General features: G+C 35.7%; 2 protein-coding genes across 5 annotated transcripts in view; one reads left to right on the forward strand and one right to left on the reverse strand.

The window, feature by feature from the left end:
• Window positions 1-9,707: 9,707 nt before the first annotated feature.
• On the reverse strand, window positions 9,708-12,785 carry mzt1 (mitotic spindle organizing protein 1). Its single transcript, XM_024297815.2, has 3 exons — window positions 12,538-12,785; window positions 12,298-12,443; window positions 9,708-10,169 (listed from the first exon to the last, which is right to left on the reverse strand). Exons 1-3 carry the CDS (start codon window positions 12,587-12,589, stop codon window positions 10,146-10,148), a joined length of 222 nt encoding a protein of 73 aa, XP_024153583.1. The 5' UTR covers window positions 12,590-12,785; the 3' UTR covers window positions 9,708-10,145.
• Window positions 12,786-12,805: 20 nt separating this feature from the next.
• bora (bora aurora kinase A activator) overlaps window positions 12,806-16,369 on the forward strand; it is a 7,378-nt gene continuing 3,814 nt past the window's right edge. The window contains exons 1-9 of one of the 4 annotated variants that reach the window (XM_024297811.2): window positions 12,806-12,963; window positions 13,206-13,360; window positions 13,530-13,636; window positions 14,056-14,101; window positions 14,195-14,273; window positions 14,368-14,412; window positions 14,486-14,542; window positions 14,619-14,896; window positions 15,005-15,167. In XM_024297811.2, coding sequence (XP_024153579.1) covers window positions 13,211-13,360; window positions 13,530-13,636; window positions 14,056-14,101; window positions 14,195-14,273; window positions 14,368-14,412; window positions 14,486-14,542; window positions 14,619-14,896; window positions 15,005-15,167 — 925 coding nt within the window. In that variant the 5' untranslated portion in view covers window positions 12,806-12,963; window positions 13,206-13,210. Of the gene's footprint in view, window positions 12,973-13,205; window positions 13,361-13,529; window positions 13,637-14,055; window positions 14,102-14,194; window positions 14,274-14,367; window positions 14,413-14,485; window positions 14,543-14,618; window positions 14,897-15,004; window positions 15,168-16,369 lie in introns of all 4 variants that reach the window. The other 3 variants (XM_024297813.2, XM_024297812.2, XM_024297814.2) reach the window with 3 other exon arrangements.

Consider the following 16,369-nt stretch of genomic DNA (forward strand, 5'->3'; position numbering starts at 1 on the left):
AAAAAAATATGAAAATTGAGATTAAAAAACAATTTCACAATAACCCAACCAGCAAGGTCAACATCAATGTATTGAGCTAGCGAGCGCCGCTGTGGCAAACTAGCAAGATCCTCTGTAGCGAGCTAGCAAGCGCACTCCGTTGAATCGAGCAAGCAAGCTCCACTGTAGCATGCTAGGAATCTCATCTGTAGCATGCTAGCGATCTCATCTGTAGCAAGCTAGCAAGCTCCATTGTATTGAGTTAGCAAGCTGTGAGTTAGCAAGCTCCACTGTAGCATGCTAGCGATCTTATCTGTAGCGAGCTAGCAAGCTCCATTGTATTGAGTTAGCGAGCTGCGAGCTAGCAAGCTCCACTGTAGCATGCTAGCAATCTCATCTGTAGCGAGCTAGCAAGCTCTGTTGTTATGAGTTAGCGAACTAGCAAGCTCTACAGCATGCTAGTGATCTCCTCCGTAGCGAACTAGTGAGCATGCCACTGTCTCGAGCTAGCGAGCTCTGTTGCATCGAGCTACAGCTTTTTTTGTTTTTTGTTGGACTGGACAGAAAACAAGAAGGGGGGGTTAGAGAAAATGAGAAAGAAGAAGATGGCAACAGAGGGAAGCAACATCATAAAACAACCAGGTCTAAATAGCAAACTAGAATGGGCGGGGCCTGTCTACACACACACTCTATAGTTACACACACACTTGTTGGCCAAAATAGTCTCCACATTTAGACCAGTGAAAATGTAAGCAATACAACTGTAACTGCAGCTCACACGCTTCATTTTATAAACCGACACAAATAAAGCCTTTCATTCTGTCGCGCATTCCATTAGAGCGAAGGTGAGCTGACACCTGTGCCAAACAGAGGCATGGAGAACTAAATGAAAAATAGAGGATAAAGTGTGGGACCTTAAGTCTCCAGCCTGGATGACATACAGGGTTGTATCAGAAAGGGGATCCGACGTAAAACTCTGCCAAACCACCTGTGCTAATCAGGTTTAACTGATTAGCACATACAGTATATATATATATATATATATATATAAAACAAACAAGCAATAAAAACAATATTTATGTGACAAAAGGAAAGTTGTTTTTGTCTCTCTGCTCAGATTTATCTTTGTTTTAATAGTTTTGTTCCCTCTGTAACCCCTTAAAGATTTTGTCTGATTTATGATGTCAAGCCATCTTGTCTTTTAATAATCAATGTAGTCCAATGTTTTGTTATGCTCCAATTGTTCAATAAAATAACTTTATTGATAAAGACAGATAAATTGTAAGTTTTACATGCTTAAACCTGATCTCAAATGTAGGATTTGGGGACAAATTTCAACGGTCAGGATAACAAATCTGGTTAAAAAAGAGAGAGAGGTGGAGCGAATTTAAAAAAAATGTTGCTTTGATGATTTTTTTTGTTCAACTTTTTCCTTTATTTTATCTTCTTTTGCTCCAAGACTTCATTGGTGAGTTATTGGAGTATTTCGTCTTTGAAGTGTTTAAAGTTCCTGATTTAATGCAATTCTTCCCTGCATAGAAAGACTGCATTTTTACTGAGTTAATTAACGTTTTATTTCTCATGTTATTCCTTTGAGTTTCCACCACTATAGGGCTTCATTTTTCATATTTATAAACTGTGATTTACAATATTGCACTGCATCACCTTTTATTAGTAATATGAAATGTTGCTACTTTGATCTTATAAATGATAAATAAAAGATTTGAAAAGAAATTCGGAACGATCCTCATTCTTTAAACATCCAAACTTTCAATTTATCGTCTGATTCTGTCGTAAAGACGAAAACAAAAATCTACGCTGTGTTCCATTTTCAGCCCTTTCTTTTATGGCCAGTAAAGAGCAGAGGCATGAGGGAAATGTGTAGGTGGTTAGATCAGCCGATGAAGTGTAAATACCACTCAATCTGTTCTCATTAGAGGAGCAAAAACATACGAATCACTTCGCCTCTATTAAAAATGCCCCCGGGGTCTAAGTATGTGTGTGTTTTTTTGTGTGTGTGCGGTTGCTCATACATGTGTGATTGTGTACAAGAAGGGGATAGGGAGGAGGGGGGGGGTGACAGAATGATGTTTTGGCATTTGTGTCGGCAGTGGGGATCTGAAATGCCACCACCATCAATGCTGCTTAATTCTCAGAAACAAACTCTTAATCTGAACAGACAATCTGTTCCGACAGCCCCTCTGTTATGATTCAAATCAACTTGGAGTGAAGGGTGTTTGTGCGCTCTTGTGAGCGAGAGTCATTGTGTTTTGGTTTGTGATTAGGTGTTTGTGCTCATTTCAGGTGTGTGCGTTAAGATATCACACATCCATTCTGCGTTGCCCTATGATAATGTGGATTGATTATGGATATGATAATGAGAGGCCGGCACGGCGTCGCGACCTTCACAAGGTCTAATTGAAACAAGCGTTGGTCCTCTGAAGCACTTATCAAGTCACACAGCACATCATTAATCACGCAGAATACAAGCTGTCAGTGAAACACACATGCGTTCGTGCGCACACACCCTCTCGATTTTTCTATTTTCTTAACATACCCATATCTTCGCGCTTCCTCTCACACACAATGCAAACTGTCACCACAATATGCCTGGCATTGTCCCGTTACAAGGAAAGTGGACAGCTCCAACACCCTCCATCTCTATTTTCTTCAGGAATCGACCTATGAAGAAGAAATCAACAGAAAAGTGGGCGGATTCAAGTTTTTCCACAAATATGAACAGCGCCTGAAAAATTCAATTAGCCTAAGTCGTTTTACCACCTGCTTTTATGAGGAGTTAGAAATAAAGTGCGATCCCGATGTCTGATTATGTGGCCTACCAGTTAAACACAAGGCAATGCCTCGCTGAGCCACTCCAATAAATTAATAAGCCCTGTGTCGTATTAGTCATTACATAGTCCAACAAACAAAATTTCAATCTGATAAAAAAAGGTGGTTTGATTATTATCACGGGGAAAACACAAGGGAGTTTGGGTGACACCATCATCAACTTTGTTAATTGTTATTCAATTAACTGCTTTTGTTAATGAAAACAATTAATACATTAAAATAAGCGAGGAAATATATGATTACTATGCAGACTGCAGCTAATTACAACTGTAAATCAATCAATTTTACATTAATCAGGTTGGAAAATGTCCAAAAGCAACAAAGTCACTAAAAGACATTGAAAGTTTTGTTGTTCTTTTACATATTTTGATTGTCATGCCATTATTCTGTCTAATGGCTTTTAATGATCTTTTCCATAGTTTATGATCCAATTTTCTTGCTCTGATTTTAATTGGGAGCTGCTCACTATCTTACGGTGTAAAAAGGGTGGCCTGTATCTAATCAGAAGTGATGTATTGGGGGGGAAAGCTCTAACAAGGTCACAAAACTCCTCGTAGGGCAAAAACAGTCCCTGAAGCTTCGCACTGCTGAACGATGAGGGTCAAAGAGGCTTGGCCAGTCACGGAAATACGATAGATCGATCTCTTCGGTGACAGAATACACACCCACACCTGACATCTTTGGGAAACACACTGCTGGGCCTTCTTTCTTTCTTTTTTTTATTAATTAATTTATTTATTTTGATGACAGGGTGCCAGGGATGAATACCACAAAAATAGAAAAAATTTAAAAATCTAACAAACTACATAATCAACTTTTTAAAGAACAATGGAAAACATAAAAATAAAAGTTCTCCAATTTATTACATTTTGACTCCTCTGTAACTAAATCAGAAATAAATGTGAAGGAACTATTTGTGTGAATTTTTTACAGCATTCACACAAATAGCGATCCTCCTGCTCCTTTTGGTGCATTTTTAGAACTCAAAACTCAATCACACTTTCAATGATTTCTGTAATCTTGGTATCAAAACATTCAGCTCGTTTAGGACATTACTTCTTGTATTCATAAACTTTATAGTTTTGAAATATTAAGTAAAATAGGCCGTATGGGAAATTAGTAAGAAATTGCTAAATTAAAAAAAAAAAACTTTGTGCACTTTAAAACTTGAGAACTTCTGCATACTTTCAGCGAGAGACACTATCAAAATGTAAAATCTTCAGCAACTACCAGGATTTTTTTTAGGGTAATTTGGAGTTTAGCTTTTATTTTAGCAACATGCTACCTGTTTGGGCTAATTTGGACGTTTTTCTAGTTTTTTTAAGGCTAATTTGGAGTTTAGCTAATATTTTTTTAAGATTGTGCTAGCTGTTTTGTGTAATTTAGACATTTCTCCAGTTTTTTTTTTTGGCTAATTTGGAGTTTAGCTAATATTTTTAACATTATGCTAGCTGTTTTGGCTAAGTTAGACAGTTTTGCCGATTTTTTGGTTAATTTGGAGTTTAGATAATATGTTTTGCATTATGCTAGCTGTTTTGGCTAATTTAGAAATTTCTTCAGTTTTTTAGGCTAATCTGGAGTTTAAATAATATTTTTAGAATTATGCTAGCTGTTTTTGCTAATTTAGACATTTTTATGCAGTATTTCTTTTTGATAATTTGGAGTTTAGCAAATATTTTTAACATTATGCTAGTTGTTTTGGCTAATTTAGACATTTTTCCCCCTATTTTGGGCTAATTTGGAGTTTAGCTAGTGTTTTTAACATTATGCTAAATTAGACATTTTTTCATTTTTTTCTGACCAATATTTAACAAGCTTACGGTTTTAGCATTTTCAGCTATCAGCTCTAGCATCTTCAGCGGCCACATTTAGCTTACAGCATTCACACTAGAATTATCGCAGGTAATGCCATATTTCTATTTAGGTTACTGTGATCATCAATTTCACTATTTTTACGATTCACTGTTTTATGTTTGATTTTCTGAATTGACTGTGGCTCCATTGCAAGAGATGTTTTTAATCTCAATGGGAAAATTCTGGTTTGATAAAGGTAATTAATAACAATGCCATACTGCTTGTGTGAATGCTTTTTGCTAAGTGGGCACTCAAGATACTGAAGCAATTAACTTTAATTGCTGAATAATGTCCTGAATGTGCTGAACATTTTGATACCAATACTGCATATGTTTTAAAAGTGCACAAAGAATTTGAAGAATTTATTGGGGGGAAAAAAATCTCAAAATTGCGTTAAATTCTAAAATGCATAAAAGGTATGAATACCAAAAGTACAAGAATGACTGTCCTGAATATGCTGAACATTTTGAAACCAAATATTTGCCGAAAGTGCAGAAAGAGTTTCTTTAAAAAAAAATCAAAAATTACAAAAAAATTTAAAATGCATAAAAGGTATGAAAACCAAAAACACAAGCACGTTTTGATATTGCGTACGTTTTAAAAGAGTTCAAAGAATTCTAAGAATTTCTTGAGGAAAAAATAAGCGAAAAAAAAAAAAAATTGTGAATACCATAAGAAGAAGCATGAAGGTCCTGAATGTGTCCCCGCGTTGCCCCAGAGCTGTAAGTCTTGCCGTCGGACCCCAGGGTTAAGCCTCGTTTCCACTGAGCAGTCTGGTCTGGTCCGGTACTTGAGCGTTTCCATTGTTTAATGAACCCGTTAAACCAGGGGTGTCAAACTCAATCGCACAGCAGGACAAAATCCAAAACACACCGTAGGTTGTGAGCTGAACAGGAACAAGATAACATCGGGCCAATTATAACAAAAAATTAAATTGATATGGAGGGCCGGATATAATAACCTGGAGGGCCGGATCTGGCCCCAGGGCCTTGACTTTATTAAACAGTACCGAACCGTTCCTCTTGAGGGCCCCATTGGTTTTAGGTCCATAGAAAAATAGATCAAGAGGGTTGGAGAGGAGCCACTGTAGCCACCCGTTGATTAGCTTAAAGTGATGACGACATTAGCAAATATAGCGTTAAGCTAGCGATTAAGAATCTAAAAATACATATATAAATAAATTAAAAAATAGATCAAAAGTGAGTTAAATTCCATAATCAAGAAGATGCAGAAGTGAGAGTAACACAAATATAAGAAGTTTATCTTTGAACAAAAATTGAAAGATTCTGATAAACTTAGTTTTTAAGCATTAAAAAATAAATGTCAAGTTATACTGTTGTCGACTCAGGCTATAACTAAATCAGCATTTCAAAAAGCTTGTTTTCGCCTTCATTTCCAGCAGGTCGGACTCTTGCACCGATCTTTCATCTGCTCTTTAAAAAACAGACAGCTGCAGCTCATTCAGAGTTTTAAATGGAACCAGGAGATCTGAACCCACCTCTCCCATTCTCAAGTTGTTCCACAAACGAGCAGTTAAATATAGAATTGATTCTAATGCCCCCGAACACATCTCTGATCTCCCTGTGGCACACAGACTCAGCGGGACTGGGATCTGGAGGAAGCAAACCCAAAGGCAGCTGCTTTCTAGCTATGCTGCACACAGACAGAAGCAGCTTCCTAATGAGCGCCGGTCCACCTCGACTTTATCCAGGTTAATAAAACCTAAATCCAAACCTACAGTTTGCTACTCTCTGTTACTCTTGATTAACATGGTCCACTTTTCTTTCTTTGGTTTTCAAATTCTTAAACGTTTCATAGTTTTAATGCTATTTTTACACAGTGAAATACAAGAAAATGCTGCTTTGCCATATTGAAAATATTAGGGAAACTATTATCAAGCTAGAGCGACATCCCTGTCATAATTATGATTTGTTTGTGCTAATTAATTTTAATCTTTTTCATCTTTAATTTCTTCAAAAGCTCTGAACTTGTCAGTAAATCACTGTAATAATGCAAATTTGTTGTTTATGAAGAATGTTTTTTTTACTTAAGATCCTGCTATTCTAATAATTTCAGTGTATTATGAAGAAAGACAAAGTTAGAACTTAAAAAAATTATCAAATATGCTTTTAAAACTTTTGGATTTGAGGATTATTGTGCAAATGATGTTTTCTTTCTGTGATTTTTCAGCTCTATTGAGAGGAATGGGATTTTTGTAAACTTTCTGCAATTACAAAAATTTTGTACGTTAAGGAAATTCATGCTTGTACTTTTGGTATCGTAAATTTCATACAATTTTTAAGATTTTACACAGTTTTTGTAATTTTTTTCACAAAATGCATCACATTTTTTGTGCATTTTGAAACCTATGCAATCATGTTAAGTACAGCAATGCTACTGAGGTTTTTAAGGCAAATTTTTAGTTTATCTAATATTTTAGCAACATGTTAGCTGTTTTGGCTAATTTAGCATCTACAGATGTTTTAAGAGCTAATTTGGAGATAAGCTAATATTTTAGCAACATGCTAGCTGTTTTGGCTAGTAGGACATTTACTAAGGTTTTTTTTTAAAAAAAAATTAAATCTGAGTTAAACTAGCATTTAAGCAGCCAGCTTGCTGTTTTGGCTAAGTTGGCATCTACTGATGATTTTTAAGCTAATTAGGAGTTAGGCTAGTAATTTAGTAACATGTATCTTTTCTGACAAATTTGGCATCTATTGAGATTTTGTGGGTTAGTTCTGAGTTGAGCTAGTATTTTAATAATTTTCTAGCTTTTTTTTGTAAAATTGGCATCTAATTCTAGCTAATTTTGGAATAAGCTAACATTTTAACAAAATGTTAGCTTTTTCTTTGGCTATAAGTTGGCATCTGAGGAGAATTTTTAAGCTAGTTTGAAGCTTGGCTAGTAATTTAGCAACATTCTAGCTGTTTTTGGTGGCTAATTCTGAGTTAAGCTAGTATTTTAGCAGTATGCTAGCTGTTTTGGCTAATTTGGCATCTACTGAGGTTTTTTGGGCTAATTCTGAGTTAAGATAGTATTTTAGCAGTATGCTAGCTGTTTTGGCTAATTTGGCATCTACTGGGGTTTTTTGGGCTAATTCTGAGTTAAGCTAGTATTTTAGCTTTTTGGCTAATGTGGCACCTGCTAAGGATCTTTTTTGGAATTAAGCTAAAATCTTAGCAAAATGCTCACCTTATTTTGGCTAATTTGATGGATAATGAGGTTTTGGGCTAATTCTGAGTTCATACCTTTTACTCATTTTTCTTTTTTTTTTAAATGTATCTGATTTTATCAAGAAATCCTTCAAATTCTTTGTGCATTTTTCTTTTTTTTCAATTTTAAGTTTTTAAACAACTTATTCATTATGCAAATAGCTTTAGCATTTTCATCAAATCCATTCTGCAATTACAGTAAATTTCTTCATCATCTTCAGGAAAAAGCTTCAGCATATTCAACAACCACATTTAGCAATCAGCATTCACACTTGCATTATCACAGGTAATGCAACTTTTCTAGTTTATTTGACTTTTCGATTGTGTAAGTTCACTTCGTCAAAATACAATTAAGCTTAAAATAACAACAAAAAAAGCCCAATAAAAATCCAAAAAGTAGGATCAACATGGTCCAAATTTAAGCTTAGAAAAACATAAAATGGTCATCCCTCACTTGATAAACCTCCAAGCAGACCAGTCTAATTATTATCAAAATATCCAAGGCACACACCTCAACTGTAACACCTCCACTCAGATCTTTCACTTTTAAATGAGACTGCCCTCATTTATCAAAGAAATAAACCTCCGCCTGGATAATTATCAGACGTACGAATATAAACACCTTCAGAAGTTTGGATGTGAGGACCTGCTCGCCTGTTAGGTTGATGTAGTCATGTGATCTGTCCAGTGCCCTAGTTCAACACCTCTTAGATGTTTATGCATATGTGGACGCTAATCTCTGCAAGGACTATGGGATTTGGGAATATTTTGTTTAAGAGAGATCAAAGTAGCTCGCTCGGATAAAGAGAAACCCTCCAAACAGATCAAACAGACAGCAATGCATCCTGAATCCCACGCCCATAATAGCCAATCAAGCCCTGAATAACTTCCAAAAGAAAAGAATTTTGTTGTGGCTCTTCCTCCATCAACACCTCACAAGCTCACCCCCCACTGAGACCTCAAGTTTGAGGAGGAGGACTGCAACCGAGTCCGTCCTGGTATCGAGGAACACAGAGAAAGATACTGTTTTAGGAGATCAAAGCAGCGATGGGGAGATTTTAGACTCGCAGGCTGTCAGTCAAGATGGCGAGACAAAGCAGAAAACAGAAGTGCTTACACACACACTCCTGTACTCTGCCGGTGATATGCCTGCGAGGAGTACGGCTTAACTGTCAGATGGCTTAAGGGTTACTCATTTGTAGACATCTGCACAAACAGTGAAAGCCACACACGCGTTACCCAACTGGATGAGGGGTCGGTCATATATTGGCCTGTGGAGAAATGTTCTGTGATCTCAGCATTTTCCCTTGTATGGAAGATGAATAGACAGTAGAAACAAAACAATAGTGTTTGGTTAGAGATGTGATCTAGGGTCTCCATTACTGCTAGATCAAAGTTGGTTTTTTTGTCAAGTTTGCAGTATATCTTAAATCCTTTAGGTGGATGAAGTGCAGGCATAAAGGAGCAAGGACTTAAGATTTACAGGATATCCTGCCGTAAAGAATGACCCTTGCTTGTGTCTTTTTTGTTGTGAAGTATGTTGTTGGCTGGAGATGCAGCCACTCCTCCATTGTTTCTGTATTTATACATTGTTCTTCCAGTCTGTTCTCCCTTTCACCTGGTCTGACAGGAAAGATCGTTTCCGTAGTAAAAATCCAACCTAATAAGGTAATGCTGTTAATCTAAAATTAGACAAATAAAAAAGGTTAAATTGAGGGCAAATTTTGTGAAGACTTTATAGTTACTTTTGAGGCATAAATAAACTTTTGATTATTTTTTTTATTTTTAACATCCAACATTCAAATCAAGAATAAAAGACACCAACGCCACCTTGTGGCCACTGGTGGTAACATTTTATTTTACACAATTCTATTCAAAACCTTCAGAAACATAATAAATGACCATGAAAAAAAATGATAGTAAAATAATAAACATGGGGAAAAAAATTAAAAATGTGCAACATGTCTTCTGATATAAAATAGATTGTAATACAAACACAACATCCCCACTTGTTTAACCAAGGCTTAAATCTGATAGTACGGCTTAGATTTTGTGTATTGTCTGTTGGAAAGACAACAGGTGTAAGTTTGTTTAAAGAAAAACTAACAAATGAAAAAAAGTAGAAAACATTTGAGTCACTGATGGGGCCAAAGGACACTGTCAAAATGATTGGGATTGAGGCAGGTAAAGATCCAGGAACAGGGGATGATCTTATTAAAGTCCCGCACAGATGTGCTCCGATTCCATCTTCAGTTTGTGCAATTCTCAGAAACCTGAAAGGAAAAAAAAAGTAATAAACCATCGTGATTTATTGTTTGAAATGGTGTGGCTGTGGCTCAGGTGGGACAGAAGGCAGTCTATTAATCCCACAGAAAACAGTTTGAACCCAGATGTCTGCGTCTTGTTGGGCTTGACGTTTACGCAAGAAGTACTCCAAATAAAAAAGTCAAACAGTTTTCACTTCGGTGTTTGGATCATTGTTTTTGTGAATCATAAAACCAGACAAAGCATGTTATATATAAGTGCAAATGAACACTGGATCAATGTTTAGCATGTATGAGGTTTTTTAAAAGCTTGGAGAAAGAAAAAACCCTAAATGCATTTATGGATGTTTAAAATTTTCTTTAAACATTGATTTGTGTCTATAATTCTAATTATAACCCATAATAAATTATTTTTTAGTATGACATGTTTAATACCAGGATTAATAAATCTGTAGGTGTTAAATGTTTTTCATTCTTTGGTTTTCCTCACATTCACACATTTAGAAGCAGGTTTAGTCATTTTGACATGTTAAAAAATAGCAACATTTGGGCTTTACTGTTGCCTATTAAAAGATTCTGATTTATAGTTTAAAGCTTAAAATATAATTGGTAGATTTGGCAAAGACAATAAAAAATATTTAAATAGTAGAAAGGATTTTAATAGTGAGAAAAAATTATTCAAGATTTTCCTAATGGACATAAATCTACCAACTTGTGACAGTAAAAACTAAAATATGGCTACACATTAACACCACAGCTCTATTTATACTGTAAAATCTATAGCATGGCTATCATAATAGATTTGAATTAAAAATAATTAACAATTGCACTGAAATCTGACTTATGGTTAGTGATAGGCTGAATATAATGTTTTTTTGGCCAATACAGATAACCAATATTCCCTCTAAAACTGTGGCCGATACCAACATATATCCTCTACATTTACCTTACATGGCTTAGATTTTCAATTTGTTTCTTTATTATATTAGCTCTGTTACGGTACCATCACAATTTACTTGACCCTTATAACATTTAGCTAAGGATCTTTTAGTAACAAGTATTGCTTCAAACTAGGGCTGCCACGATTAGTCGATTAATCGACGACTAATCGACTATTAAAATAGTCGACAACAAATTTAATAGTTGATTGGTGGTTACTTTTTATTATATGAAGTCAGAGTGCAGTAAAGTTGAAAGTTATAATGGAATTATGCTAAATTTTTGGACTATTGGGCATTTATTAAAGTTTTTTAGGCTATTTTAGAGTTTAGCTAAGATTTCAGCTACATGCTAGCTATTTTGGCTGACTTGGGCTTTTTTCAGTTTTATAGGCTAATTAGGCTTTCAACTAATATTTTAGCAAGCTATCAGCTTCAGTTATTTTAGCTATTAGCTTCAGCGTTTTCAGCACTAGCATCTTCAGCGGCTAAATTCAGCTTACAACATTCACACTAGCATTATTACAGGTAATGTTATATATCTAAGTTTTAGTTAGTTTAAAGCTACTGATGGTTAAGATGTGTGCTTTACATCCGGTTTGCGCATGATCCGGTTAGTTGACTAATCGGTGATAATAATCGGTGATAATAATCGGTGATTAGTCGACTATTAAAATAATCGTTTTTGGCAGCTCTACTTTAAACGTTTGAAAATATATCTGAAAGCACTCAGACTATTACACATAACTATAAACCATTAAATTCCCATCATCATGGACCCATTAGGTACAACATGAATCTCTATCAAAAATAAAATTTACCTGAAAACACTCAAAAAAAAAAAAAAAAAAAAAAACTGACTATGATTGTAAACATAAGCTTCCAGCGCCAAGAACAAGCATACTTTTCAAAAACATGTGAAAACAATCAGAACAATATTGGCGGATTTTTTTCATATAAATAAACTTAAACTATGCAAACATCAGTCAATACTGGCACCATTATAAACCCCATCCCTACTAATGGCTTCCAAATTAAACTGTTATGTAGAAGTCACATTTTATGCTTAAAAAGTAGACTGTTCTGGTCTGTTATGAGATAAAACTTGGAGAATCTTCCATAAACTATTTGTGGTTGTGAGATTTTACGTGCAAGTAATATATATGTTATTTGAGGTGTAAAGATAGTTTCTGTTCTACCTTTAGAGACTCTGAAGCTTTCCGAAGCTCCTTGATGACAGCAGACAGGGCTTCAGGGTTGATGCCTTGCTCGCACAGCCTCACACATATGGACAAGGACTCCATATCCAAACCAGTGTTTAGCAGTCTTGAAATCTCTAGCAGAACTGTTAAAAAAGCAAAAGTCCAAATAATTACAAATAAAAAATTCCAACTACTTGTTAAATATGCCAACAGGTGCACATAAGGTAAAATATTTACCGTCCATAGTCTCCCGGACTGCGTTCAGGTTAGCATTAGCTGCACTTGCCATTACGATGAAGCTAGCTAGCTAGCAAATAAACAACCGCAGATAAATATGAAGCTCTGATAAAACGTTGATTTAATTTAAACAATAAATCTGCCCTTAAAATCTGTCATATTTGTTTCACTCGGATTCTGATACAAGATAAAATATCGCGAAGATTAGCATTTAGCTTGCAAAATGCACCGTCCACAAACTCGCAGCGGAAATGACGACACAGAAATCGCTATTGGCTCTCACCTACTTCCGGTAACGATTCTATTGGTTGGTTGGCTTCGTGGGCGAAATTGAAATGAACGTTTGAATTGTTCTCTTCCTAAAACCACTGTGGAGTCGAGAAGGAAGACTTTCTTTTGATTTAGCTGATTTACAATCCTACTCGGGTAAGATTTGTAAGTACCAATGGCGGAAAACAATTATATAGTATCGGTATGGATAAAATTATGGGTGTTATGTTGGTTTTAAACTGATTTTACATTTGTTGTTTGCTTTGAAGCTAGTCATGGAAGTATATCACAGCTAACGCATCGAATAATAACAACAAATAAATAAATAAAACGTTGTTGTAAGGGTACCTTTTATGTTTTTTTTCTTTTTGCCAATCACTTAAATTTGACTTTTTCAGCCAGGATGGGGGACCATATTGAAGTACAAATTACTCCAGAGACTCCAGGCAGGCCTTCCATAAGAAACCCCTTTGAGAGTCCAAATGACTACCACCATCTCCGGGAACCCCTGGTTCCAAGCCCATCTGTTTTTAAATCCAAGTCCTGTAAAGCTGTGAGTCAACATTCTTACTAAAAATGTATTATTATTTACAATTTTAAGTGGAAACTCTTGTTTCGCAAGTGTGTTGTGCATTTTACTTTCAGAAATGTTGCTTTACTGATAGGATGCATTATAGTTTTTTTTTTTTTTTTGGCTCATATCTTGTTTTATTTTTCTGCAGACCCCTCCAAAATTTAACTGGTCTATTGATGAAATGGCCAGTCTTCTCCCAGTGCACATAGACCCGGAAGAAATTCAGCGGCAATCTTTTTACCTCAGCCAGACAAGGTATGTTCTGAATTTTTTAATTGGTAACAGTCGCAATTCTTGATTTGTATTGGAAATCTCGGAAAAGTACATATTAGAGCAAAACTAGGGCTACACGATATGAGAAAAACTTGTAATGTGTGATGTTGGTGATCAATTGACAATAAAACTTGTGATACATGAACAAAAAATATTTTAATATTTCATTTAGTGGCCCTCACCTAACATAAAAAGGCTTAATCTGATTGGTCAAATCCATAACAGGCTCTATTTATTTTATAAAATACTTCAAGATGCCATTAGATTGTTTTAGCCTGTGTGTAGAAATTTAAGGTAACCATGAAAAAGCCCTGTTCTTTGAAAAAGGCTGATATTGCGATGATGATGAATTACCGATTTATCTTTAAGTTCTAAATACCTAAAACTTTATTTTATTTCAGGACCGATTCTGATGTTGAAGAAAAATTCCAGAGTGCTATTGAGCAGGTTTGGACTTTAAAAGCAATTTTTAAAAAAATATAATCATTCAGAAGCAGTCTTATTGATGACAAACTGTTTTTCTTTTGTCTTTCTGAATAGTTTTTTACCAAAGGAGCGATTGTGCCTTCTCCCTGGGCAGCATCAGAAACTCGCAGAGCCCCTCATATTTATAAGAAAAGTAAGATATTATATTTTTTGGAATCATTACTTCCCCTTTATTCCCCCTATTGAGTACTATGAATGTGAATTTTTATTTTTTGTCTTTGTTTTAGGTCCTTTGTCTGAAACAGCGGCAGAACCGACAGAAAAAATTTCAGGTTGGTGCAAAACAATAAATGAATGGACCTAAAATTATGAGAATTGGATACATTGTATGTTTTTATTTCACAGTTGGTTGCCAGACGGTCCTTTCGCTGCCTTTAACTTTTGATTTGGAAAAACTACTTGGTAAGCTTCTGTTAAACGTCAAGAATCATTCAGATAAAAATGAATGTCTCAAATTACAATTTTTCTTTATTTTTAGGAGAATATTACCGTAATGAGGACGCTTGTGACGCAGTGCAGGAGAGCCTCAGTTCTTCCTCGCTGAGGCGAAAACTCTTCCTCGATGGGCAGTTTAGCTACAGCAGCTCGGACAGCTCTGCTCCACCGAGTCCAGAAAGAGCTCACGTAAGAGCTGAGAGGCCTTCTACAAAAAAGGAAGGTCGTGGACCTCGAACCACGTCCTCTGAGGGAGACAAGACGTCGCCGGTTTTTACTTCTCCCTTGTCGTGTGGGATCTCGGCCCCAACTCCTTCTACGGTAACTTAAAAAAATACATTTTTTGAATAGCAGCTCTTCCCTCTTACTGTTTACATAAAAAAGTGATGAAGATATGCATGGCTAAAATGTGCTTTTTCTTGATTGAAGGGCCAGTTCTCATCTAGTCCCATCCGACATGGCTGCGTCAGGGACTGCAGCCTTGGTAGTATTGGCAGCCCACTGTTGCCTGATAGATCATCTCCTGCTGGCCATGCTTCCCCCACAATATCTCCCATTCTTGCAGATGTTGCACATACTCCTATAAGCTCAGGTAGAACATTTTACTTTTTAGAGCGGGGTGTCAAACTCAGTCTCACATTGGGCAAAAATCAAAAACACACTTTAGGTCGTGGGCTGAACAGGATAAACATTTATTGAACACTCTAAGGTTTTAAAAATTTAGTTTTAAAACCCTAACTTTTTAACAGTTTTGAACTAGATATATAAAATTACCTGCAATAATGCTAGTGTGAAAGCTGTAAGCTGAATTTGGCCGATGAATATGCTAGTGCTGATAGCTGAAGATGCTGAAATTGATAGCTAAAAATGCTAAAGCTGAAAAGGCTGAAGTTGAAAGCTGAAATCACTGGAGCCAATAGCTGAAAACACCAAAGATGATAGCCAGCTTAAATATTAGCTAAATGCCAAATTAGCCTAAAAAAAAATAGGTTAGCCAAAACAGCTAGCATTTAGCTATTCTAAAAACCTGAAAAAAGCCAAAACTTGCCAAAAAAGCTAGTGTGTAAATATTAGCCTAACTCCAAAAAAAAACTGAAAAACTTTAAAAAATGCCTAAATTAGCCTAAACAGCTAGCATGTAGCTGAAATATTAGTTAAACTCCAAAACTGCTTTGAAAAAACTGAAAATAGCCCAAGTTGTCCAGAAAGCTAGCATGCAGCTGAATATTAGCCCAACTCCAAGACAGCCTGAAAAACCTTCAAAAAGAATAAATTAGCAAAAACAGCTAGCATGTAGCTGAACTTCAAAACAGCTTAAAAAACTAAGAAAAAAAGCCTAAATTAGCCAAAACAGTTGGCGTGTAGCTGAATATTAGCTGAACTCCAAAATAGCCTTAAAAAACTGAAAATAGCCTAAATAAGGCAAAACAGCTAGTGTGTGGCTGAAATATTAGCTGAACTCCAAAACTTCTTTAAAAAACTGAAAATAGCCTAAGCTGCCCAAAAAGCTAGCATGCAGCTGAATATTAGCTTAACTCTAAGACAGCCTGAAAAACCTTTAAAAAGAATAAATTAGCAAAAACAGCTATCATGTAGCTGAACTTCAAAACAGCTTAAAAAACTAAGAAAAAAAGCCTAAATTAGCCAAAACAGTTAGCATGTAGCTGAATATTAGCTGAACTTAAAAACACCCTAAGAAAAAACCTAAATTAGCTAAAACTGCTAGCGTGTAGCAAGCATGTAGTTGAAATATTAAACTCCAAAAGAGCCTAAAAAATCCTAGTAAATGCCGAA

This window comes from Oryzias melastigma, linkage group LG15, assembly GCF_002922805.2.
Source record: "Oryzias melastigma strain HK-1 linkage group LG15, ASM292280v2, whole genome shotgun sequence".
NCBI lineage: Eukaryota > Metazoa > Chordata > Actinopteri > Beloniformes > Adrianichthyidae > Oryzias > Oryzias melastigma.

Bases quoted from the DNA above. Each gene is read 5' to 3' on its own strand.
- mzt1 (XM_024297815.2), bottom strand. From the start codon at position 12,589: ATGGCAAGTGCAGCTAATGCTAACCTGAACGCAGTCCGGGAGACTATG. The intron at 12,444-12,537 runs GTAAATATTTTA...CTTTTTTAACAG, and splicing joins AGTCCGGGAGACTATGGACG to TTCTGCTAGAGATTTCAAGA. The intron at 10,170-12,297 runs GTAGAACAGAAA...TTTTCCTTTCAG, and splicing joins AAGCTTCAGAGTCTCTAAAG to GTTTCTGAGAATTGCACAAA.